At 44.1% G+C, this 26,201-nt stretch overlaps 1 protein-coding gene across 3 annotated transcripts in view; it reads left to right on the top strand.

Moving 5' to 3' along the window:
• The window catches only part of TRPS1 (transcriptional repressor GATA binding 1), a 305,578-nt gene that overhangs the window by 100,647 nt on the left and 178,730 nt on the right, over nt 1-26,201 (top strand). For 2 of the 3 annotated variants that reach the window (XM_088444375.1, XM_088444376.1), the window contains exon 3: nt 23,471-24,585. In XM_088444375.1, the coding sequence (XP_088300501.1) occupies nt 23,471-24,585 (1,115 nt within the window). The remainder of the gene's footprint in view (nt 1-23,470; nt 24,586-26,201) is intronic. The other variant, XM_088444377.1, reaches the window with a different exon arrangement.

Below are 26,201 nucleotides of genomic sequence, written 5' to 3' on the forward strand. Positions count from 1 at the left end.
GGGAAGTTAGGGTTAGGCACCCCTAAGGAGGGTTAGGTTAGGTTAGCAGATACTTACCTATCCACGATCGGGATTTCCAGCGCTGTCGGGCTTCCGCTGCTTCGAACTCTGCTCCTGTCGGGCTGCCGCTGGCGGGAATCGAACCGTCGGCCGTGCGGCCGGTGGTATATCATACCCGTTCCAATCGATATAGTTCTGAGCATAAGTGTCCAACACGTCTGTAACCCGCTTGTTCTCTCGTGGTCGGAGTCATAATAATAAGTGCAATTAGGTAAAAAAATGGTTTACTCAATTTTATTTCTGTTGGGCATTTTTGTCGTTTCATTTTTTTTTTTGCCAAAAATCCTTGTGCAACAGTTTTCATGAAAATCTGTAACCTCTTTTCTTCAGTATACATCAGAGGTTCCCAAACTCTATCCAAGGGTTCCTCAAGGCACGCTAACAGTCCAGGTTTTAAGGATAGCCATACTTGAGCACAGGTGTCTTAATTAGTACCTCAGTTATGTTGATTTAACCATCTGTGCTTAAGCATGGATCTCACTAAAACCTGGTCTGTTAGTGTGCCTTCGGAAACACTGCTATCCTCTAGACGCCCTAACGGTCTAGGTTTTAAGGATATCCATGAGCACAGATGGTTAAACCAAACTTCTACTTAAGGCACCTGTGCCCAAGCATGGTTATCCTTAAAACCTGGATCGCTAGGGTGCATTGAGGAACGGGTTTGGGAATTTCTAGTATAAGTAATTTGCAATGTACTGTAACAAACCTGCTTAACTGCATGTGTGCAGATCATACAAAATATAACCTTACACATATTAAATAAAGACAGAGACTAAAAAAAACAGTATGGTGGCCACGAAAAGGACAGGTAGAGTCAATGCAACCCATCAATGCACCACAATCAACATCATGCTTTACAGGTGGATACTGCCTAGTGTACCAAACACAAAAAAATACAACATAAAGAGGGTATCAAAATCAACCTTCTATCTTGACTACCTACCCTTGAAGGGGATGACACTGCCCTCCGTTTGGTTGGTACAACCAACTAACAGTCAACAAACAGTGAGTGCACCCCGAAATTAAACTATTGCACCCAGATTGATGATCTGCCATTATTTTTCCACCGCAAAATAGCAAACACCAACACTACCAAGAATTCGGGGAGGTAGGGTGGGCAAGAATCACAAATCAAAGAGGCTTTGGCCCAGCAGCCAGAGCCTTATAAAGCTACAGTACCACAAGACACACCCCCTATAACCTAACTGGCTTCTGGGTACACATGACCTATGCCAAGGTCCACCCACAACCTTGAGGCTTAATTCACCTCAGTTTCATAATAATCCTTCAGTTGTACTGGCCTACAGTAAGAAATAAAACGAGATGCTGTCAATAATCCCGACCGCGGGGACTCGGGCCCCCGGAATCCCGACACTTGTCAGAATCCCGGCGCTGGCATATCAACCACCGGAATCCCGAAGGGGGGGAGAGTTAGGTTTAGGGTGCGGAGAGGGGGAGGGTTAGGTTCAGACACTAGGAGGGAGGTTAGGTACAGGGATAGGGGAGGGTTTGGATACCTATCGACAGGTGTCCGTTTCCTAACCCCGTTGGGATGCCTGCGTCTGAATTCTGACCACCGGGATCCAGAGATGCCGACATTCTGGCTGCCCTTTCCGGGAGGGTGCAGCCAGATCTGTGCTTGTGGGTGGAACTGGGGGCGTGGCTACGTGATCGCGTCACTTTGGCCGGGAGCAGCACCCGTTTTTCGTGAGGCTCCCGAACCAAATCGGGAGGGTAGGCAAGTATGTCGGGATCCCAAGTGCCCAACATCCCGTACCCATCCCAAATAAAACACATAGCCAGTTGTCTCTCTTAATATTTGAGGTTGGAGGAACCTGGCTTTAGCGGTCATTCAGACCCGCTTGTGAGCGGCAGTATGCTCGCAAGCGGGTCGATGTCCCCCACTTGGGAGCTCCGTCGTGCGCATGCGCGAGACCCGGAGAGCGACAGTCTCTCCATTGCTCCGGGTCTCGCACCAAAGGGGGCGTGCAGTCGATGTTGATTGACAGCACGCCCCCTTTGGTGGGCGTGCCAGGGGCGTGCCTGCCAAAAGGAGGCGTTCCCATGGGAACGCCTACCATCTCAAGCTGGCCCCACTGACATCACTAGTGATGTCAGTGGGAGTGGGAGCCAAAATCACTCCAGGGCTTGCGGCAGCGAGACCCTACCGCAGGGTTTCCGTCGCAAGCCCGACGGTCGCGATGGTCTTGACCATCGTGACCATCATCATGGACGCTCGCATAAGCTGTGGGTGGTAACCCACAGCTATGCGAGCATCCATGAGGACGCTCCTAAAACAGGTAGGAGGGCCCTGATTCAGAGCGAGCGCTCTGGTCAGAGCGTTCAGCTCTGAATCAGGCCCTTTATCCCAATTGCCTTTGCAATAATAATGAATATTTTCAAGTATTTTAAAGTCATAAATAATTGACATCCTGCGTCCATTTCAAGTTTGCAAGTCTACTGTCTTACAGTACATTCAATTCTGGCTCACAGTTTTGCATTTGCTATCTTGGTTTATAATTAATACCAAGGATAGTACAGGGAGAGATCATGGTTAGGACTGTTTCTGTCATGATACTGTTTATGTGCTGCATCCCTCTAATTTGATATATTTATGGTGTGGGTAGGACATTTAATTATATAGATAGATCTGTGCTTGGTGTGTGTTCTCAGCTTCCCAACAGTCGCGTAGTTTGTGTAGCCGCACAATGTCATGTGTGATCAATTTTAAATAAAGTTGTATTCCTGGACGAATGGGATGATTTGCAGTTGACTATTTTGGCTTCAAATTATACACCTTTCAAGATCACATTTGTGAAGAGGATTTTTATTAGTCGAATGTCACTACGTAACATCTGCCTCGGCTTGTAGTCTGCACATGAGTGATTCCTACAATTTAATGCAGGAGGATTGTGGTGATCCACAGCCGGTCCTTTTACCAGCTGAGGAATTATTTGTAAAACGCCTGCTGTTGAATTAGTTTGCAACCTTCTGGGTTTCGTAGCTTTTCCATGCATGTTCCCCTAATAAGTAAATTAGAGGTTCGGTCAGGATAATAAACTCTCCTTTTTTTTTTTTTTCCTTCGGATAGTTTGCTATAAATCACTTCCGTTTTAACCTATGCGACTATTCTAGTTTGATTTTCATCCCTTTGTGCTGTTTCCGCATTTTTACTTTTATATTCTTGATCTAAAATAAATCAAATTTTCCTAAAATGGGTAAAATGTTGTTTGTTTTTTTGCACATAATTCTACATAGACCTGATATTTAAGGATGTGGAATGATTCATTGACGGTTATCTTAACAGCATGAATCAGGTCAACATGAGAATGCCGACATGGACGGATTGTCGACAGCGAGCATGTGGCCGTTCATCATGTCTACACACATGATATGGCGACATAGTGTTCATTCTAGCACCCTGCACCTGTTGCATCAGCTGAGTGCAACCAACTTCTGATATACAGACCAGGGTAATTTCTGATATACAGACCAGGGTAACTTCTGATATACAGACCAGTGTAACTTCTGATATACAGAGCAGGGTAACTTCTGATATACAGACCAGGGTAACTTCTCATATACAGACCAGGGTAACTTCTGATATACAGACCAGGGTAACTTCTCATATACAGACCAGGGTAACTTCTGATATACATACCAGGGTAACTTCTGATATACAGACCAGTGTAACTTCTGATATACAGACCAGGGTAACTTCTGATATACAGACCAGGGTAACTTCTGATATACAGAGCAGGGTAACTTCTGATATACAGACCAGGGTAACTTCTCATATACAGACCAGGGTAACTTCTCATATACAGACCGGGGTAACTTCTGATATACAGACCAGGGTAACTTCTCATATACAGACCGGGGTAACTTCTGATATACAGACCGGGGTAACTTCTGATATACAGACCAGGGTAACTTCTCATATACAGACCAGGGTAACTTCTCATATACAGACCGGGGTAACTTCTCATATACAGACCGGGGTAACTTCTGATATACAGACCGGGGTAACTTCTGATATACAGACCGGGGTAACTTCTGATATACAGACCAGGGTAACTTCTGATATACAGACCAGGGTAACTTCTGATATACAGACCAGGGTAATTTCTGATATACAGACCAGTGTAACTTCTGATATACAGACCAGGGTAACTTCTGATATACAGACCAGGGTAACTTCTGATATACAGACCAGGGTAACTTCTGATATACAGACCAGGGTAACTTCTGATATACAGACCAGGGTAACTTCTGATATACAGACCAGTGTAACATCTCATATACAGACCAGGGTAACTTCTCATATACAGACCAGTGTAACTTCTCATATACAGACCAGTGTAACTTCTCATATACAGACCAGTGTAACTTCTCATATACAGACCAGTGTAACTTCTCGTATACAGACCAGTGTAACTTCTGATATACAGACCAGGGTAACTTCTCATATACAGACCAGTGTAACTTCTCATATACAGACCAGTGTAACTTCTCATATACAGACCAGGGTAACTTCTGATATACAGACCGGGGTAACTTCTGATATACAGACCAGGGTAATTTACCCCTGTTCCCCGATCACTGCCCTAGTGCCTAATTCTACCTGCCCACCCCCCCCCACCTGAGCAGCTTAACCCTAACCCTCTCGACGGCCCCTAACAGTGTGCTAGAAGCACCAGTTCAGAGAGCGACACCCCAGGCAGGAAAGAGGAACTGCACCGCGGGTTGTGACTGGTGCAGGGTGCTAGAATGAAGACTAGACATGATGAACTGTTAACAAACTGTCCCTAGTGGTGATGTACCTTCTCACAGCGGCAGCTCCAGCGTCGTCTTCTGGATCCCAACAGTCACATGCGGAGCCGTTCCGGCTACAATGTCTCAGCAACAGCGTTACAGTGAGTATTCTAATCCTAATCACTAACCTTCCCCTAGTGCAGGGGTCAGGGAACTGTTTTACCTTTTACCCCAAAATATATTTACATACGCTGACGTTACCCCCTTGATCTGAAAGGAAGGAAATCATATAGTAGTGCCCCCATAGTTATGCCCCTGTAGTAGTGCCCCCATATAATGCCCCTGTAGTGCCGCTTGTACGGAAAAAACACAAAAACACTTACCTTAATCCCCGCTCCTGCATCCAGCGCCGTCCTGTCCGCCCGGCTGCTCCTCGAAAGTATGGGAGAGACGTCATGACGTCTCTCCCATAGTGCGAATGGAGAGAGGCGGAAGCTGGAGTTCAGAAGAGAACTCCAGCCTCCAGCTAACGCGGCGCTGCAGGGTAGGAGCCGGGCGCCCGCTGGTAATAACATCTCAGCGGGTGTCCGGCTCAGAGCCTCCCTGAGGCACAGCCGGGCATGCATATGAATATTATAGAATGATTCATATGCATGCCCGGCTGTCTGTCCATTACCCCCAGGAATTTAATTTTTACCCCATGTGAGGTAATTTACCCCTGTTCCCCGCCCACTGCCCTAGTGCCTAATTCTACCTGCCCACCCCCCCCACCTGCGCAGCCTATCCCTAACCTCCCCCCGCAGCTTAACCGTAACCCTCTCGACGGCCCCTAACCGTTTGCGTCCTCAGAATGCTGACATTTTGCATGGCGACATTTCTGAATTCGACATTGTGAACTTGTCGGCATTCTGAGGACGTAAATATGGTGCCCATCTACATGGTTACCGTCAACCATCTGACCGGATCCTGAAATTTAATACATCTAAAAATATATTGTTTAATACCATAAAAAAAAGAACGTCACCCGCTATTTTTTTTTTTTTTTCAATCATATCCCTAAAATTAAAATATCATTCATAAATCTTTACTTGTATTGCTGCCTGTTGTTGGAAGCAAAGCACTTACTGCAGCTGGTGTTACTTGTCTGCAGGATAATTCAGCAGGCACCCTGGGTTTTAAATCTCCCTTTGTTCTGCTGTGATTTGTAATAGAGTACAGTTTGACAGGCATAACTACAGCCTCGCACTTATAGATACTGTCAAAAAATACTTATAATGCTGTCAAAAGTTGTGTTGCTACCTCTTAAGAAATGTGTTTAGTTCATAATCCGTTTAGTTTACTAGCTAAGACTACCAAGAAACCAGGTGGAGGACAGTCCTGATGTTCTTTATGTAGACTTCCATGGAAAGGCAAGATGGAACTGTCCTGTGTGTTCCTGCAGTTGTAAATTGAGAGGTAAAATAGGTTGTAGGTGTCATTGAATATAAATTGTATTATTACGTATAGGAACAGTCCATCCGGAAAATATTCACAACGCTTCACTTTTTCCTCATTTTGTTATGTTACAGCCTTGTTTGCAAAATGGAATAAAATTCTACACACAATACCCCATAATGACAACGTGTAAAAAGTTTTTTGCGATTTTTGCAAAATTCATTATAAAAAATAAAATAAAAAATAATCACATGTACATAAGTATTCACAGCCTTTGCTCAATACTTTGCTGATGCACCTTTGGCAGCAGTTATAGCCTCAAGTCTTTTTGAATATGATGCCACAAGCTTGGCCCACCTATCTTTGGGCAGTTTTGCCCATTCCTCTCTGCAGCACCTCTCAAGCTCCATCAGGTTGGATGGGAAGCGTCGGTGCACAGCCAGAGATGTTCAATCGGATTCAGGTCTGGACTCTGGTTGGGCCACTAAAGGACATTCACAGAGTTGTCCTGAAGCCACTCCTTTGATATCTTGGCTGTGTGCTTAGGGTCATTGTCCTGCTGAAAGATGAACCGTCGCCCCAGTCTGAGGTCAAGAGTGCTCTGGAGCAGGTTTTCATTCAGGATGTCTCTGTACATTGCTGCATTCATCTTTCCCTCTACTCTGACTAGTCTCCCAGTTCTTGCCGCTGAAAAACATCCCCACAGCATGATGCTGCCACCACCATGCTTCACTGTTGGGATGGTATTAGTCTGGTGATGAGCGGTGCCTGGTTTCCTCCAAACATAATGCCTGGCATTCAGGCCAAAGAGTTCAATCTTTGTCCCATTAGACCAGAGAAATTTGTTTCTCATGGTCTGGGAGTCCTTCAGGTGCATTTTGGCAAACTCCTGGTGGGCTGCCATGTGCTTTTTACTAAGGAGTGGCTTCCATCTGGCCACTCTACCATACAGGTCTGATTGGTGGATTGCTGCAGAGATGGATGTCCTTCTGGAAGATTCTCCTCTCTCCACAGATGAATGCTGTAGCTCTGACAGAGTGACCATCGGGTTCTTGGTCACCTGCCCGACTAAGGCCCTTTTCCCCAGATCACTCAGTTTAGACGGCCGGCCAACTCTACGAAGAGTCCTGGTGGTTCCGAACTTCTTCCATTTACGCATGATGGAGGCCACTGTGCTCATTGGGACCTTCAAAACAGCAGATATATTTCTGTACCCTTCCCCAGAATTGTGCCTGTAGACAATCCTGTCTCGGAGGTCTACAGACAATTCCTTGGACTTCATGCTTGGTTTGCGCTCTGACATTCACTGTCAAGTGTGGGACCTTTATATAGGTGTATGCCTTTAAATATTATGTCCAATCAACTGAATTTGCCCCAGGTGGACTAAAATTAAGCTGTATGAACATCTCAAGGATGATCAGTGGAAACAGGATGCACCTGAGCCTAATTTTGAGCTTCATGGCAAAGGCTGTGAATACTTATGTACATGTGATTTCTTAGTTTTTTGATTTTTTTATTACATTTGCAGAAATCTCAAAAAACAACATTTTACACGTTGTCATTATGGGGTATTGTGTGTACAATTTTGAGGACAAAAATTAATTTATTCCATTTTGGAATAAGGCTGTAAAATAACAAAATGTGGAAAAAGTGAAGCGCTGTGAATATGTTTCGGATGCCCTGTATCTTTTACCATCTGTTTTAATAAATTAGCGTGTTTATACCAATCAGTGGTTAAAGATATCCCTTTCTTAATTTAAATTGCTACCATTGTATTTGTACCTCTAGATTTAATTATGGGCAGAATATTGTGCTTCATGAATGAGTTGAAATAACTCCCTGTATTAATAAATGCTGAATATATCAGCTTTTATTAATACAGGGAGGTATTTACATGGTTGTAATTAATGCTATCTATAGTCAAAATGTCGACCGCACAATGTTGATGGGACAGTGCCGACGCAATTGTAACTGTGCGGTTTGGTTTTGCTGAAAACCGAACATGCACAAATTTTGGGGCTTCCGAGCTCAGGTCTTCTCGCCAAGTACGTCAAGTTCGGAACTCTGATCTAGAGAGCGGATCTTGCGTATTTTGGATTGGATTTAAGTCCCACCCTCGTGATTTCAGGTGCTGTAAGGTGGTCAAAATCGACTGGAAATGATGGGAAATGAATGTTGTTGATTTTAATAATACTATAGTAACAAAAACTGGTCCAAGTTACATGATTTTAGCTGTTTTTATCAATTTTTAAAGAAATCCAAAACCAAAGAGAATCAAAAACAGTTGTGGGTAGTTTTTCCAAAACATTTGAGGGTGGTGTTACCAAAACATGGGGGTTCTCGCACGGGATCTAGTTGGCATCCAGCTGTTGGGATGCCGGTGCTCAGAATCTCGACCATCGGCACCCCGCTGGTAGTTATTAGGGTTAGCAGGAGGGTTAGAGTGAGACTTCGGGGGGGGTTAGGGTTTAGGCAGCAGAGGGGTAGGGTTAGGGTTAAGCTGTGGGATAGGGGGGATCATGTTCAAACATGTTGTAAATAACTTTACTACTGCATCGTCATTGTCCTGTTGACATTACGCTGTCGACATTTTGACTGTTTGGAGATTTCTATGTACTAATGGCAGGGGCGGAATAACGTTGTGGCAACAGGAGCGGTCACACCAGGGCCCCAACACACAGGGGCCCCCCAGATATGCTCGGTCTGAGCCACGATGGCTGAGAGCAGGTACCTCTGCCGGATGGTCACAAGACTGGCGCTGGGATTCTGCTTCTGAATGCAAGTACATACAGAGCGGCTCCTGAGTCTCACTTCCTTGACATCACTTCCGCGATGCTTAAGATACTCGGAAGCTGCTCTGTATGCACCATGCATTCAGAAGAAGCAGCGGCAGCCCGTTCGGGATGCCAGTTATTATCAGGAGAGGAGCCTGCCACAAAAGGTAAGTACTCAGAGGCCAGACTCTGTCATACTGATGGCATAATATTAACACTGAAGGGTTCACTGTGGGGTATACTGTATGTAATACTGAGATGCATAATAATTCTGGAGAGGGTACTATTGGGCATACATTTTAAAACTTGGGGCATATTAATATTAGAGAGGGCACTGTGGGGCATAATATTAATACTGGGGATACTTGGGGGCATACTATTCATACTAGGGGTATTATGTGGCATAGTGGGGGCATGATATTTATTACTGGGGGCATAATATTCTGGATGAAGTACTGTGGGGCATAATATTATTAGGGGGCAGTGGTGGTTCCCCTGATTGAATTTCGAACTGTGCTACACCCCCCCCTCTGGAGCCGCAACTGATAGGGGGCATAAAATATTTTTTGGAGCGGGCATTGTGGGACATAATATTAATACTGGGAGTATTTTGTGGCATTGTGGAGCATAATACTTACAACTGGGCATAATATTTTGAAGGGGGCACTGTCAGGCTTAATACAGGTTTGCCTACCCTCCCGAATATTGGGTGCCGCTCCCGACCCCCCCGGAAAGGCAGACAAGCCTCCTGGCTGCCGCCTGCCCCCCCCCAACTACTACAAGAAACCCCTGCAGCGGGGGGCCTGATGACGCGATTCGCGCTGAATCGCGTAATCGTGGCTCCGCCCCCTGCTTCACAAGGACAATATTTTTGGCATTGTGAAGAGGGGGCGGAGCCACAATGACGCAATTGTGTGGCTCCGTCCCAGCCCCGCCCCATCCCTAAAACCTTGCCATCGTACCGCCCACGCCCCCCGCTGTGCACAGACATTCAGCTCCCTCCCGGAAGGAGGGAACTGGATGTCGGCATGTATGGCTTAATATTTTAATGCTGGGGCACTGCGGAGCATAATAATTCTGAAGGGAGCACTCTGGGGCATAATATTTAATACTGGGGCACTGGGGGCATAATTTTAATTCTGTAGGGTGCACTGTGGAGCATAATATTTAATATTTTGGTTACTGGGGGGCATAATATTTAATACTGAGGCATAATATTAATATGAGAAAAGGCACTCTGGGACATAATATTAATACTGGGGGCATTGTGGGGCCTAATATTTAATATTGGGGGTCATAGTATTCTGGAGGGGGCATTGTGTGGCATACTGGGGGCACTGTTTCGCATACTATTAATACTGGGAGCATTGTGTGGCATATTTGTGGCACACTTTGAGCCTGATGTATAATGTTAATACTGGGGGCATTGTGTGGCATACTGTGAGGACTGTGTGACATATTGGGTGCACTGTGTGGCATAATGTTTATACTAGGCACTGTGGCATAATGGTGGCAATGTGTGGCATAATGTCATTTTATTATTAGGGGCCTACACAAATGAGTTGCCCTGGGTCCCCACAAACCTTAATACGGCCTTAACTAATGGGATACACACGTATGTATCCCATTAGTACATAACATTCTAATGAAAACATTGACCATCTCCAAACCACACTGTGACTGGACACCGGTACAGTGTACAGAGTGGAGAAAAAATATAGCGCATACATATCCTAGTCTTCGTACATCGGCCTCTTGAATTGATGTGCACGCTCGGAGGTCCTTGAGGTGTTAAAGGACATCATATGGATGATCTTCCACTTTAAGTACATTGCAGTACAGTAGTTAGGTGTCTTATCTACTCCATGAAAACCCATAAGCTATACACTGAAGAAAAAGGACATTTACACAGTATTATGTTGGCACAGCACTGTCTTTCCTCTGTCATGTAGAACAGCCGATTGGTTTAGTTGTAACTTATTAGATGTGCCTCGCGCAAACTAAACCTGTCACAATTCATACAGCCTGAAGTGTCCTACACCGACTTCCACAAGCTGTAACTATGCAAACAAGATGCTGATCTGCGTTGGCCACTTTTTCCTTTCCTCCCTGGTTTTTCTTGAACACATCTAAAATCATTAAAAATTCACAGCTGGGATTTTCGCAGCAGTTTTGTGCTGGATGCCCAGAGGAAGCCTGAAATGATGAGTCTGTAACTTGTAAGTAGACTCTTAAGAATAATGGATGTATTTAATCATTAGAGCCACTTACGGCTCTGCGCCGGTTTTGTAGGGGGGAAAAAAATAAAATGAAAATGAGCAAAAGGAAATTTCTGTGTATTGAATATTTACGCAAATATTTATATGAAGAATATTGTTTTGTGTGCGAGCAGAGAAGAAAAAAAACAGTTGTACAAACTGCAGACATGGTAAACCACAGCGCAAATGTTTTATTCTGGATGACTCTCACGTACTTTGGCCTTAAGTGTCTCCAGTCGTACCACTGCTAAACTAATCAGCTCAATATATTGACCATCATTACCCAGAGCTCTACTCACCCACTATAAATTCAGTGTGGAATGGAATGCAGAACTCACACAGTGTATTGCTGGTGTGGAACGCCCCTGTGAAACATCCTGGATTTCATTGCAGCTTTGCTTATTGTTACCTCCAATAATCTTAATACTGTTTATCTCATACGTATCAACTCCTGATACTTGGCCTCCGGAAGATCCAGCAAGGGGGTGGTCCAGGTGGGAGAGGTGTGGGCGTGGCACGATTTGCATCATCACAGCCCCGCCCCCTGCAGCGTGATGTTGGGGCTTGTGGCATTCTGTTTAAGTGGTGAAGCCACAATGACAAGATTAGTATCAAATTACGTTGTCATGCTCCATCCTCTTCACTGGAGAAATGGGTGGGATGTGGGAGGTTGCCCATTATCCCAAGAGATGGGAGAACTTTGCCAAATTCGGGAGTCCCCTGGAAATTCTGGAAGAGTGGGCACGTGCTCGCCTGATTAAAACATACAGGAACAGGTGTTGATACACCATCAGTCCTGCGACTGATTACCAATCCATGCACTAGTGGAACAAGTATCAATAAGCCATTCTTTCACGGATGTCTACTAGCGTGCACCATAGTTTCTGTTGAAGGCTTTAAGCCAGGTGGACTAGTATTTATTTTATTTGGTTTAGGTCGGGTTTGCCTCTATGGGCAGCGGATCTTAACTCCAGTCCTCCAGTACCGCACCAACAGGTCATGTTTTCTGGATTTCTTTAATCATGCACAGGAGAGTTAATGTATTTTGCTTGGCCAGTAATTATTCCTCCTGCTTCCACAGACATCCTCAAAACATGACCTGTAGGGAAAATTTGAGGGTTGAGATTGAGGACCACTGCTCCACGGGATAGATAAACCTTATACAGTTAACAATACGAACGATAACGATATTGATCATATAGTTATCATTCAAATCTTGCATTTTTCGGTGACTCCAACCCACCAACAACCTGCGATGCGTGGGCACGCATGGACGATAACGATATCGTCCATTGACCATGCATGCAGGCCAACCTGGTCGATATCAAACGATATCAACCAGGGTACTATAGATCGCGGGTCGTTGGCCATCGTTGGTGGGTTGGTGGTGTGCTGGATGATGATATCGATCATCCAGCACACTTGGGAGATCGCGCAACGATATCGTGTTTAATGGTGTACGCACCATTAAACACCTGTGTTATATGGACAAATTCTTTTTATTTTTATCTTTCTCATTCCTCTAAATTTACATTTTAATGATTTTAGACCACCGAGTTTTCCCACATACTGTACGTTGTAGGGTCGTATTATTGCACAGTAGCTGATAATACTCAGGATATTGCAGTAGTTGATGAGAAGTTATGTCAAGGTTCCTAAAAACTGTAGCTGGTGTGCAGAGACCTGTGTATATGTTTGTCCACATAGGGTTAATTAAATACTTTTACAGGCATTCAATATATTACTTGAGGAAAAAGCAACCACAGTACAGACATTTCTCTCTTCATGGAAACTCCACAATCTTTACACATTTTATTGTAAACTTATTTCTTCCAAAAAGTTAATGTGTTCTATCAAATTATGTTGTAGTTTTTCCATATTTTTGCAAACATACAATAAAGATTTACAGATGCACAACTCCAACATTACTCATTATATATAATAATACATTTTGCAAATAATAAAAGAGGTTTTGGCATAATCATGGCCATGGTTATGGGCCTACCCACCGCGCAACCTCTGAGGGTAGGTCCCTAACATACTGGGGTTGAAATCCAGAGCGCAGGACATTCCCAAATCAGCCCAGCTGAGCCACCCCAGGGCATCGCTCCAATAAGGAAAGGTGGAGTGTAAAAAGGTGCAGGATAGATAAGAGCAGCTGCTGCTGCATGTAGGGAGGTGAGAAATAAAGATGTGAAAATAATACATATATATTAAATACACAATAAAGGTGCTAAAAGTGAAAGAAAAGAAAAATGTGTATATAATGCGATGCCCTGAAGCAGCCCAACCAAAGCAATCCAGGGGACCCACGCCCCAAAAATCAACCCATAGCTGCACTGCAGTATAAACATTTTTAGGACTTACCTAGATTGTGCCTCTTGTTAAAGTGCAGTCAAAATGCCAGATCCCTGCTTAAAACCAATTAGGTACAAGTGGGAAGGGGTGCTAGCCTAGGGGACAGGTGGGAAGGGGTGCTAGCCTAGGGGACAGGTGGGAAGGGGTGCTAGCCTAGGGGACAGGTGGGAAGGGGTGCTAGCCTAGGGGACAGGTGGGAAGGGGTGCTAGCCTAGATTGAAGGCGTCTCATGCCTTCAGGTGTGCATAGGAGCACACTAAATATAATATGTGGAAAAGGGGGGCCCTAGACTGCACACCCTGAAAATATATGTAATAGGAGGTGCTACCTGTGGAGACTATTGTTGCAACATACAAAAAAGTTTTACAGATGCACAACTCCAACATTACTCATTATATATAATACATTTTGCAAATAATAAAAGAGGTTTTGGCATAATCATGGTTATGGGCCTACCCACCGCGCCCAGGTAACCTCTGAGGGTAGGTCCCTAACATACTGGGGTTGAAATCCAGAGCGCAGGGTATGAGACGCCTTCAATCTAGGCTAGCACCCCTTCCCACCTGTCCCCTAGGCTAGCACACCTTCCCACCTGTCCCCTAGGCTAGCACCCCTTCCCACTTGTACCTAATTGGTTTTAAGCAGGGATCTGGCATTTTGACTGCACTTTAACAAGAGGCACAATCTAGGAAAGTCCTAAAAATGTTTATACTGCAGTGCAGCTATGGGTTTATTTTTGGGGCGTGGGTCCCCTGGATTGCTTTGGTTGGGCTGCTTCAGGGCATCACATTATATACACATATTTCCTTTCTTGCACTTTAAGCACCTTTATTGTGTATTTAATATATATATGTATTATTTTCACATCTTTATTTCTCACCTCCCTACATGCAGCAGCAGCGGCTCTTATCTATCCTGCACCTTTTTACACTTCACCTTTCCTTATTGGAGCGATGCCCTGGGGTGGCTCAGCTGGGCTGGTTTGGGGGTGTCCTGCGCTCTGGATTTGAACCCCAGTATGTTAGGGACCTACCCTCAGAGGTTACCTGGGCGCGGTGGGTAGGCCCATGACCATGATTATGCCAAAACCTCTTCTATTATTTGCAAAATGCTATTGCAAAATGTATTATATATAATGAGTAATGTTGGAGTTGTGCATCTGTAAATCTTTTTTGCATGTTTGCAACAATAGTCTCCACAGGTATCACCTCCCATTACATATATTTTCAGGGTGTGCAGTCTAGGGCCCCCCTTTTCCACATGTTTTTTCCATATTTTACCAGAATTTAGGATGTTTTTATTTTTTATAAAACAAAATTCTGGTCCTAGACAATTGAACTAAAACGATGGTTTCACTGTTCACCTATAACATTTATGTATTATGAATACATGAAATAACATACTGAAATAGATTTTTTTTCTCCATAAATCCTCAATAAAGGGGGACTATCTGGGGCAAGGTTGTGCTCAGAGTGATTATTTCTAGGTAACCAAGTGGTGGACTCCCACATGGATGTAACACATACCTGACAGCTGTCCCAACTATTGCTGGTCTGTACCGATTTGTGGACCTCAAAAGAGCTGGACTTTAGTCCCAAAGTAGGTGGCCCTGGGCATAATTGGCGTGGGACTTATTTATTCTTGTGTAGGAATGTTGGGCGGTATGTACTAACTAGTCACTAATGGAAGTAATGTATAGGCAATGCTTCCTGAGCTAATTGTTCTACTGTCCATCTGTAAGCATGTGTCCATTGGCTAACAGCAGTTTCCACATATGTTAAGTGCAGATTTATTAATAAATAGGCCCCTCACAAATAAAGCTGCATTATGACTTTGGGCCGCTTTCGGAGGTGGACCGTAATGCAGCCATGACGGCATCTTTTTACACAGCGCAACTCTGCCTTTATGCTATTGCCGCAACTGATGACACTCTTACATAGACTACCACCGGCTGCGACTGAAATCTGCCACTTTGCATAATAAGTCGCACCATCAGACACACATCGGTCATGCCATCGGACATTAGAGCAACACTATGATCGCTCAAAATGTCCGTCGGGACATGGCCGCCAGTGCAACTGGCCATTGACACGCCATTGTCTAGCTAGCCACGCCCATGTTACCATCCTGGAACGCCCACTGAAATTGTCTCCTTCTGCATACAAATTCGTTCTGCGTCTCCTGGCAATAGCCAACAGGACATGTGCGCAATGCGGTTTTGATGAATGCTCAGACTGAAAACTTCTGCCGCTTGTGACCAGAATTGGCACTGGGTCAACCTCTGAATTAGGCCCGTAGTCTTTTATACTAACGTAATTTTCATGCATATTAGTTTAGTAAATTATTATTTTTTTATATATATATATATATATATATATATATATTCATTCAGTATTCTTAAAATACTATATTGTTTTTCTAAAATGGCATGTCCACTTTCAAACAAGACGCTGGCATTAAATGGTTATCTTTATGCAGGCGGGAATCAAACTGTATCTGCTCCAACCAGCAGTGACCTGCGGTGAGGCCAATGGCTGGGGAGGCACACATGAAGATGGGTCTCCTACTGTACCTACATCATTGTGTCTTTTCTTGCTGCTGCTGACTTGAGCTCCGATCTCTAAACACTGCAGTGCACTTCCTGGTCACATGACACTCTCCTACCTGCATCACTGTGTCTAGCTTCGATCTCTAAACATTGCAGTGCACTTCCTGTTCACATGACACATCCAAGGCGTCCATCAGTGCGCAAGGCTCGCCCCCCCATACTCAGAGGCATGCCTCTATTAGCTCTCTTTCTGTGCAGCTTATTGGGCCCCACCCCCAGCTCTGCAAGCAGTGTCTGACTATAAAATGAGTTGTTGCTGCCTTGCGTCTCATCTTCTTGCAGTCCCAAGGAGCTCCACAAAGCTGGTGAGTGTTAACTATAAAAATGATTACAATAAACAAAGAAGATATTTATAAGTTATAAATATATTTTTCATATTATTGTAATCATTTTTATATAAAATCTCAGGCGTATGGGCTCTGCCTACCCCGACTGCACGTCTCTACCAATTTGGCGGCTACAGACTGATCTTTGATGTCACCATGGAGAGACAGATCTGTTTAGTACTGCAGAAGTGGCATATGCTGGTGTTTTGCAATATATTACAGTAAATGTACATTAAAGTAACACTATTCTAGGAAAGAATTAGGAACACACGTATCAATCTGTAACCAGAATGTATCACTTATATATAGAAACCGCTGTAATTCCTACACCGTTCACCTGATTTGGATGTAATTACCCTCAAATGAAATCTGAAAGTCTGCAGTTAAAGCACATCTTGTTTGTTTCATTTCAAAGCCATTGTGGTGGTGAATAGAGGCCAAAATATGAAAATTATGTCAATGTCCCAATATTTATGCACCTGACTGTATATGTACTCACCACCAGTGCCGGAATAAGAGGCACAGGGCCACAGTGCCCCAGGCGTGGTGCTCTGTTACTGCACAGAAGTCGCTGGGCAGTACGACCCAGCGGTTCTCCATGGAGGCGACATGCTCCTTTGCGCATGCATGGCACCCCGCTGCGTCTTCATCTCCTCTCCGTCCGGCCTATATGGATGTGACCCTGAGTAGTCTCGCAATTGTGGAAGTCCCATAACACCCCAAAATCCACTGTGCCACCACCGCTTACAATGTGTGTATGTATGTATGTATGTATGTATATATATATATATATATATATATATATAATAGATATTTGTGTGTCTTATCCCACTGCACCTAAGCTGCAAATGACCACAGCATACTACACTGGCGCACTACAATACCCAGCACCCATACATAACTCCCTGTCTGTGCGCAATGGGTAACTATTTTATCAGCAGTTAATTAAGCCAGCAGCAGACATGTATGACATGTGCGGCGTTATACTACCAGACACAAAAAATAATTTCAAAACCAGAAAGATATGTTATCAGTACTTCTGTTTTATCCTCCTAAAAGCCGGCGTGAGTGGTATATTAAACCACCAGACAATCTGGCTAATCTCTCCTAAGCAGACTGGGACGGGCAACGTGTTGTGGGTGTAAAAAAATCATTTCAAAGCCCCAAGTGAAAATCCAGCAAATGTTACATATTTCCACACCTCGGAAATGAAGTGTTTTCTGGATCATAAAAGAGTGTTTTTCTGTTTGACGTACTCCTTGCAGGCCTTTCAGCCTCCGTGTATCATCAGCAGACAGGTGTGGCACACTCATAGGAAGGGACGCCCGGCTTGCTATGACAACCATTATTTTAACAACAGTCCTAGGAAACCTCTTCTCATTTTGTTTTCCCTCCTTTTCTCATTGCTGTCATTGCAGCCTTAAATCACAAGAATCATTCAACTATTTCATGTCTTACAGTTTTTTAAGGTGGGGAAGGAGTCCTGGCGTATTCGCTGTAACGTCTCGCCTGCTTTTTTGTTACATTAAAGTTTTATGTTTTTATTTTCTTTTGGATGCTGCTATTGTGGTCTGTGCACGCTAGCATTGCAGTGGTCTGTGCACGCTAGCATTGCAGTGGTCTGTGCACGCTAGCATTGCAGTGGTCTGTGCACGCTAGCATTGCAGTGGTCTGTGCACGCTAGCATTGCAGTGGTCTGTGCACGCTAGCATTGCAGTGGTCTGTGCACGCTAGCATTGCAGTGGTCTGTGCACGCTAGCATTGCAGTGGTCTGTGCACGCTTGCATTGCAGTGGTCTGTGCACGCTTGCATTGCAGTGGTCTGTGCACGCTTGCATTGCAGTGGTCTGTGCACGCTAGCATTGCAGTGGTCTGTGCACGCTAGCATTGCAGTGGTCTGTGCACGCTAGCATTGCAGTGGTCTGTGCACGCAAGCATTGCAGTGGTCTGTGCATGCTAGCATTGCAGTGGTCTGTGCATGCTAGCATTGCAGTGGTCTGTGCATGCTAGCATTGCAGTGGTCTGTGCATGCTAGCATTGCAGTGGTCTGTGCATGCTAGCATTGCAGTGGTCTGTGCATGCTAGCATTGAAGTGGTCTGTGCACGCTTGCATTGCAGTGGTCTGTGCACGCTAGCATTGCAGTGGTCTGTGCACGCTAGCATTGCAGTGGTCTGTGCACGCTAGCACTGCATTTCTTTCGCTCCTTTGTTTTATTTCTGCAAATAAAACAAACATTTTGAGTCAAAAGACCGAGCCGCCCGGGTACCTTGTGCGCCAAGAGCGGCTATTTGGCGCCACTAAAGCCACAGTAAAAAAAGTCACGTCTTTACCTTTCCAATATATGCTCGAGAAACTATCCTTTCAGATGGGGAAAATGACATCTATATTTTCCTACATTAAAACCTTTTTAGTTATTATTTCAATGGAGTGTGTTGTGTCATCAGGCTTTGATTATTGGCACAACAGCCATCTGAGCTGAGAGCTTTGGGTCTGAAGATGTCTTGGAAGAAGGAATGTTGCAAAGTTATCAAAACAAATGACCACATACAAACAGTGCAAAACGTACAAGCAAACAAACGAATGCACTTCTGTGTATTGGAAGAACTACACGGATGTGCCACAAGTAAAAGTTGATAAAGCCCGGACTTTGATGGACATCAGTGGTCAAGTTATTCAGCAGTGTGGTTCGGATCAGACAAAAGGACAAATTCCATCCAGCGGACGGCAACATTTTTGCAATGAGGGACGAGGCGAATATTTAGCAAAACAGAGCGTGCAGTATAATTTTGGTGTTTGGACCAAAGGAAAGTAAAGTATATTGTCCGCAGTCACCCTGCGTTTTAAATGTTCTTGCTACCCAGCCAACGCTCCTAATGTGGCATCTTGTTATAGACTTTACAGAATGTATTTTTTGTTTTATTTTGCTGAGAAATATCGATGTTACAGTATTGCAAGGGAAGATTCTGCTTTGAAGTGTCATTTTAATCTTTTTAGCTGTGTTAGAGATCATTGCTACATCTGTACAGAATTTTTTTATCTATGTTTGGCCGTTGAATCACAGACCATTATAGGCAGATCGGCTAATGATGTCCACCTTACACCAACTAGGGTTTTGCTGTAAATAATTGGGCGCCAGAACCCTCAAAACAAGAAAGAGTATAATTTGCCGTGGTGTTGAATTTCATTAGAGGTTCTGCTTATTGACTCCTGCGTCTACTCTTTTTGAAGCTTCGGAAATTGGAACTTTTTTTTTTTTTGTAAAGCGCATTGCCTGAAGTATGACAGTCAGTTATAGAATGAAGCTCTAAATAAGGGTTAGTCTGAATATAATAAATCACTTTTAGACGGAAGTCTTGAAATACCTGGCCTGCTTCTTTCAAACAAGGCTTACATGAAAGTGACAGCTAAATAAGGCCTAGACAGCAAGAGGCTGCAAGCAATCTTAATTCAAGTAACGGTAACTTTTACAAGACGGTGACAATGCAAACACACTCATGCCGGTAATATTAACAGCAATAAAATCACATGCTGCCAACATCAATGAAATATTGGTTTTAATTTATCGAGAACAAAACATAAAGGTCTAATAACCTCGACATGACTCGAAGGTCTAATAACCTCGACATGGCATCCTGACCATGTTGAGTTTATTAGAACTTCTATTTTCTTTGTTTTTAACAGGCTGGTATCCTCATCTTACTGTTACATTTATCATATTGATTGATTAGTTACCAGTAAGTAGTGTTTAAAGTGGACCAGTTAACAATGCCGCTTGCCAGTACCTTAGAAACTGGTTTTGTGCACATTGCCCACCCTGCACTATTACAAATGATTTTGCCGGGTGCACAAGGACCAGTTCTGACTTTCCACTATCAATATATGCAATACTCCAGTCGGGAACAGGATTGAAATACTGATGGCTTTTTAGCCGTCGGTTCAAATCCCAACTTCAGCAGCCCGTCAGGAGGACATCGCAATGCCGGCTGGTAAGTACCCTAACTCTCCCTTCTCCCCCCCAACCCTAACCTTCTCTCAGTGGTGCCTAAACCTAAAACTCCCAGGAGAGTGTCTAACCCTAGGTCACCCTGTGGGGTGCCTAAACCTACCCCCCTCTATCTGAACCCTAAACCTCTGAGCTTTTTTCTGCTAGCCTCATCTGGCTAGCAGGGTGTCTAGATCTAGAATGGCACCCTGCAGCCAGATTCTATGCAGCAGTGCCGCTTGGAGAATCCTTCACACCGCTGCCCTTACAGCTCTCCAGAGCATCCTCAGGATGCTCCGGGCATTGCTGTAATCACCACCAATTGTGGCCCCGCCCCTTGTGACATCACACGGAGGCGGCGTGGCCTGAACCGGGCCCACGAATAATGTTATATATATATCAAAATGGCCCTCGGCAGAAAAAAGGTTCCCCACCCCTGTCCTAGATCTTGTTTAAAGCTGGCATGGAAGAAAATGACCCACTCTAGACATAAGGGTAACAAATTTAACTAGGTTCGGGGACCATGGTTTGTGTAGAAATACTACCTTCTCTGGACCTAAATTTACAAAAAAAACCTTTTATAATATTGGTACACACCCTAAAAATATCCTTTAATTTGACACTATCCACTTTCTTTTTTCAGTTTACGTATTACTGTATATACTGTTGGTACTATACGCTTTTTCAGACCATAGGCCAAATGTAATAGGGTCCTACTTTTAAACTGTTCACTTTGGTAAGCAGAATTTAAAGCTGTTTTTTTTTTAAAAAAAGATTGTAAGTAAAACCAGCCTGTTTTTTATTGTGTTTAAAAAATGCATATATGCCGCCTAACATGCAGGTTTAAGTCTTGCCGCAAAATGGGCGCTTTTTCAAACTTTGTCCCTGATACATTTGGCCCCAAGTGTCATTTACGGATCCATCCCACACATTTTCCTACTCGATGTGGTGTTTTTTTTTCTTTATTTCCAACATTTACCAATTTACCCTATAAAATCCCGTAACTCATGAGTCTATTGTAGTAACACAAATTTATTTGCACTGCTGGATAATGTTCTTTGTCTCGTATGATGATTACAAATTTACATGCCGGACATGTTCTGTGTTTGCATTGTCTAGAATTAAAAAAAATAAAAAAATAAAAAAAAGTTGAAACGATACTTATGCACACTGGACATGCTGGACTTAAAAACATTCTTGCATTTTATTATGTGTTGTTGGTGTTGGAACCAGTTGGCTAGTACATTGTGTACATTTGCCATCAGTGTGCTTGCCAACTTTGGGACCTCCTCTCTGTGAGATCCAAGAGAGGAGGTCCAAGTGACAAGTGCAAGGGGTGCGAGAATCATGACATCATGCAGTGGAGTGGTGGGGCCATGGTGACACGATTTGCAGCGAATTGCATTGCCGAGCTGCTGCCCTGCCCACATAACTAGGGAAGTGGGCGCTATCCTGGAGAGTTTCCTGCTCCGAAAGGAGTCGGGCGAATACCCAGAAATTCAGGGAGAGTGCACAAGCATGGGTTACACATTAATACATACAGAGATGTTTTGTGACAGATCTTAGCAGTAATTTACATCTGATAGTCCAATGCTCAGATGTTAAAACGTAGCCAAACTTCCTCAGCTGTTTTGTTCATTTTATGTCTGAGATTATCATTTGATTGAACCAGTTGTTTTTATCTGCTTTATATGTTGTCTATGCTGAATGGTTCTGATCATGGGCGAAGCTATAGTGGGTGTAGGGCGTGCCAGTGCTGGGGTGACCACCTCTGGTGCCTGACTCAATTACACCCAGGTCATAAAGTTGTCTCTACCAGGTTCCCGCAGTTGCCTGCTAAGCACTGTGCGACATAATGCAAACTGGGAGAGCTGTGTAGCATGTGTACTGGAGGCAGTACAATGCGGTATATTGTTGACTTGGGGCACTACAATGTGACATAATATGAACTGGGGACACTGTTTAGTATGATATGAGCTAGGGCTCTACTATGGTGTATAATATGTACTTGGAGCACTGTGTATTATAATATGAACTAGGGCACTACTATGGGGCATAATATGTACTTGGAGCACTGTGTAGTATAATATGAACTAGGGCACTACTATGGGGTATAATATGTACTTGGGGAACTGTGTAATATGAACTAGGGTACTACTATGGGGCATAATATGTACTTGGGGCACTGTAATATGAACTAGGGTACTACTATGGGGCATAATATGTACTTGGGGCACTTTGTAATATAATATGAACTAGGGTACTACTATGGGGCATAGTATGTACTTGGGGCACTTTGTAATATAATATGAACTAGGGTACTACTATGAGGTATAATATGTACTTGAGGCACTGTGTAGTATAATATGAACTAGGACACTACTATGGGGCATAATATGTACTTGAGGCACTGTGTATTATAATATGAACTAAGGCACTACTATGGGGCATAATATGTACTTGAGGCACTGTGTATTATAATATGAACTAGGGTACTACTATGTGGCATAATATGTACTTGGGGCACTGTGTAGTATAATATGAACTAGGGCACTACTAATGGGGCATAATATGTACTTGAGGCACTGTGTAGTATAATATGAACTAAGACACTACTATGGGGTGTAATATGTACTTGGGGCACTGTGTAGTATAGTATAAACTAGGACACTACTATGGGGCATAATATGTACTTGGGGCACTGTGTAGTATAATATGAACTAGGGCACTACTATTGTGCATAAAATGAACAACTGCTGTGGACAAAGGTCTCTCTAGAAGGGGAAAGGGGCTACTTCAAAATGTTGCTATGATGCCCCTTAGCCTGATATTGCAGTTTGTTGTGGCATATTGAAGCATTAACCGGAAAATGTCACTGCTACCTTCACTCATCATTTTATCCTTCTCTTGTGCAGGTGACATTCGGCGGGACCTTCATTGGCATCGGGCGTAAAACTCCAGACTGCCAGGGAAACACGAAGTACTTCCGCTGCAAGTTCTGCAACTTCACGTACATGGGCAACTCGTCCACCGAGCTGGAGCAGCACTTTCTAAAGACGCACCCTAACAAAATGAAAGTGTCCTCCGATTCTGGTAAACCAACTGAGAAAAGCACCAATAAATCGAGCCCAATTCCACGTTCTTGTGAGCCTGGAGATTTGGGAAAGTGGCAAGACAAAATCACTGTTAAAGCAGCAGATGATATGCCAGTTGGATACTCAGTGCCAATTAATCCGGTAGATTCTTCCAGGCAGAATGGTGCCTATGACACCAACTACTACTGGTGCAAATTCTGTAGTTTCAGCTGTGAGTCCTCCAGCAGTGTCAAACTTTTAGAACATCACAGCAAACAGCACGGGGGAGGGAGGTCAGAGAGCCCCAATTCAGATCCCGGTGACAAGACCTACAGGGGATCAGTTATTAATCAAAACGAAATTGCCAAAAATTACGACGAACCGCTCTCGGCCAAACTAGAGAAAGGATTGGCTAAAAAGAAAAACCTCTCCGTTAGACCGACCGAGGATTTAATAGTAACCAGCTACAATTGTCAGTTTTGTGACTTTAGGTACTCTAAAAGCCATAGCCCCGAGGTGATCTTGGTTGGGCCTCTCCTGCTCCATTACCAACAGCACCACAATATTCACAAGTGTACTATTAAACATTGTCCATTTTGCCCCAGAGGCCTCTGCAGCCCTGAAAAGCACCACGGAGAAATTACTTACCCCTTTGCTTGCAAAAAAAGTGATTGTTCCCACTGTGCTGTCTTGCTGCTGCACTTGGCTGCCGGGGTGACAGGGAGCCAGCGCGTTAAACACCAGTGTGATACATGCCCATTCTCCTCTCCTGATGTAGATGAGCTCCTGCTCCATTACGAAAGCGCGCACGAAGCCCAGACATCGGAAGTCAAGCAGGAACTGAATCACCAGCAAGCGAGCGATGGACAGCTGGCCGTCAAAGAAAGCAGAGAACACTCATGTACCAAATGTGACTTTATCACCATGGCGGAAGAAGACCTTTCCCGACACTACAGGTAAGCACAGTCCTCGTAGGGGAAATTTGGGCTCAAGAGAGGGGACGATTCAACTAGCGACTGTGGCTGCCAAGTGCCGTCAACTTTGCCAAAATTTCCTGCGCACCCCCAAAAGAGACGCGAATTTGCCGTTGGTTGCGGTGCCATATTCTGCTGCGATGTGTGCTACCCGCACATCAAGGCAAATTGTATACGGGCCTGGGTGTAGCAATTAGGAATGCCTTACTGCTCAAATGCAATTGGGCGATACCTAAAAAGTCAAAGAGATAAATAAATAAATGGCCATGAAGTTCAACATTTTCCTTTTGCTGGTAAATTGTAAAGAGAATTGTCTGACTTTAATTAAGATTTTAATAAGATATGTTTTGACCTCTCATTTTGGAGAATAAAACAGAACGTACAATGCTGCACATTTTCATGGTGTTCATGACATTTGTTTCTTTTTAATATATACTGTAAAATGACTTTCTTACTTTAACGCCAAAAAATGGGTAAGGGTATCTATCACAGGGGCTTACGAACGGTTGACTCCCACCACACTTATGAATGCAAATCCACTCTGTGACCCTTGGTCCAGACTTCAGTAGTTGACTTCCTTTAAGTTAGTATTCGGCTGTCTACATATTAAGTATATTATGCTTATGCATAAAACAAAACAAGTAATTGGAGACAAAACACGTGATTAATAAATCACAACGCAAAAGAGGTTTTCAAGAGGAAGGTTAGCAGAGAGCCATGTAGGTCCTAACCTAAGGAGATCGGGAATATAGCTATGAAGAATTGTCACACACTTTGGTACAACTTTCCAAAATTCAAGACCACAAACTGAAAATATTGGCTCAGTTGTGGAATTTGTCTAGTTCACGATCTAATATATGGAAAAGAAGATTCACTGCCATTATCAATGGCAATGGGATGATTGTTAATTTTGGATTTTGAAAGTCTGCGTACGTTCCTCCTTAGTCCGCCTCACCTCTCTCGTTAGAACAGTACAGCCACTGACATTGGGAAGGGAGTGCCAGTGGAAGGGAGGGGGACATTTCAGCATTTGTGTAATAAAATAGCACACTTTATTTTTTTTCTGACCGTAACAAAACTATATTTATGATTCTTCACCACTTGATGGAAAACACAACAAGACACCACTGTACAATATCTAGAAACTTTGGGCCTCATTCAGACCCACTCGCAAGCGGCTGTCCGCTCGCAAGTGGGTCGATGGTGTGCACTGCGCATGCGCACGACGGAGGGAGCTCCGTCGTGCGCATGCGCCAGACGCGACGAGCGAAGGACTTTCCTTCGCTTGTTGTGTCTGATCAAAGGGGGTGTGCTGTCGATGTTGATTGACAGCACGCCCCCTTTGGTGGGCGTGCCGGGGGCGTGCCTCCCAGACGGAGGCGTTACCGTCTGAAGCCGGCCCCACTGACATCACTAGTGATGTCAGTGGGAGTGATTTTGGCTCTGATAGAGCCAAAATCACTCCAGGGCTTGTGGTCGAAAACCCCGACCACAGGCTTCTGGTCGCACTGGCGATGGTCGCGATGGTCAAGACCATCGCGACCATCATCCTGCACGCTCGTATGAGCTGTGGGTGGTGACCCACAGCTATACGAGCG

The sequence above is a fragment of the Taudactylus pleione genome, unplaced genomic scaffold (assembly GCF_031769625.1).
Source record: "Taudactylus pleione unplaced genomic scaffold, aTauple2 ptg000360l, whole genome shotgun sequence".
NCBI classification, from domain to species: Eukaryota; Metazoa; Chordata; class Amphibia; order Anura; family Myobatrachidae; genus Taudactylus; species Taudactylus pleione.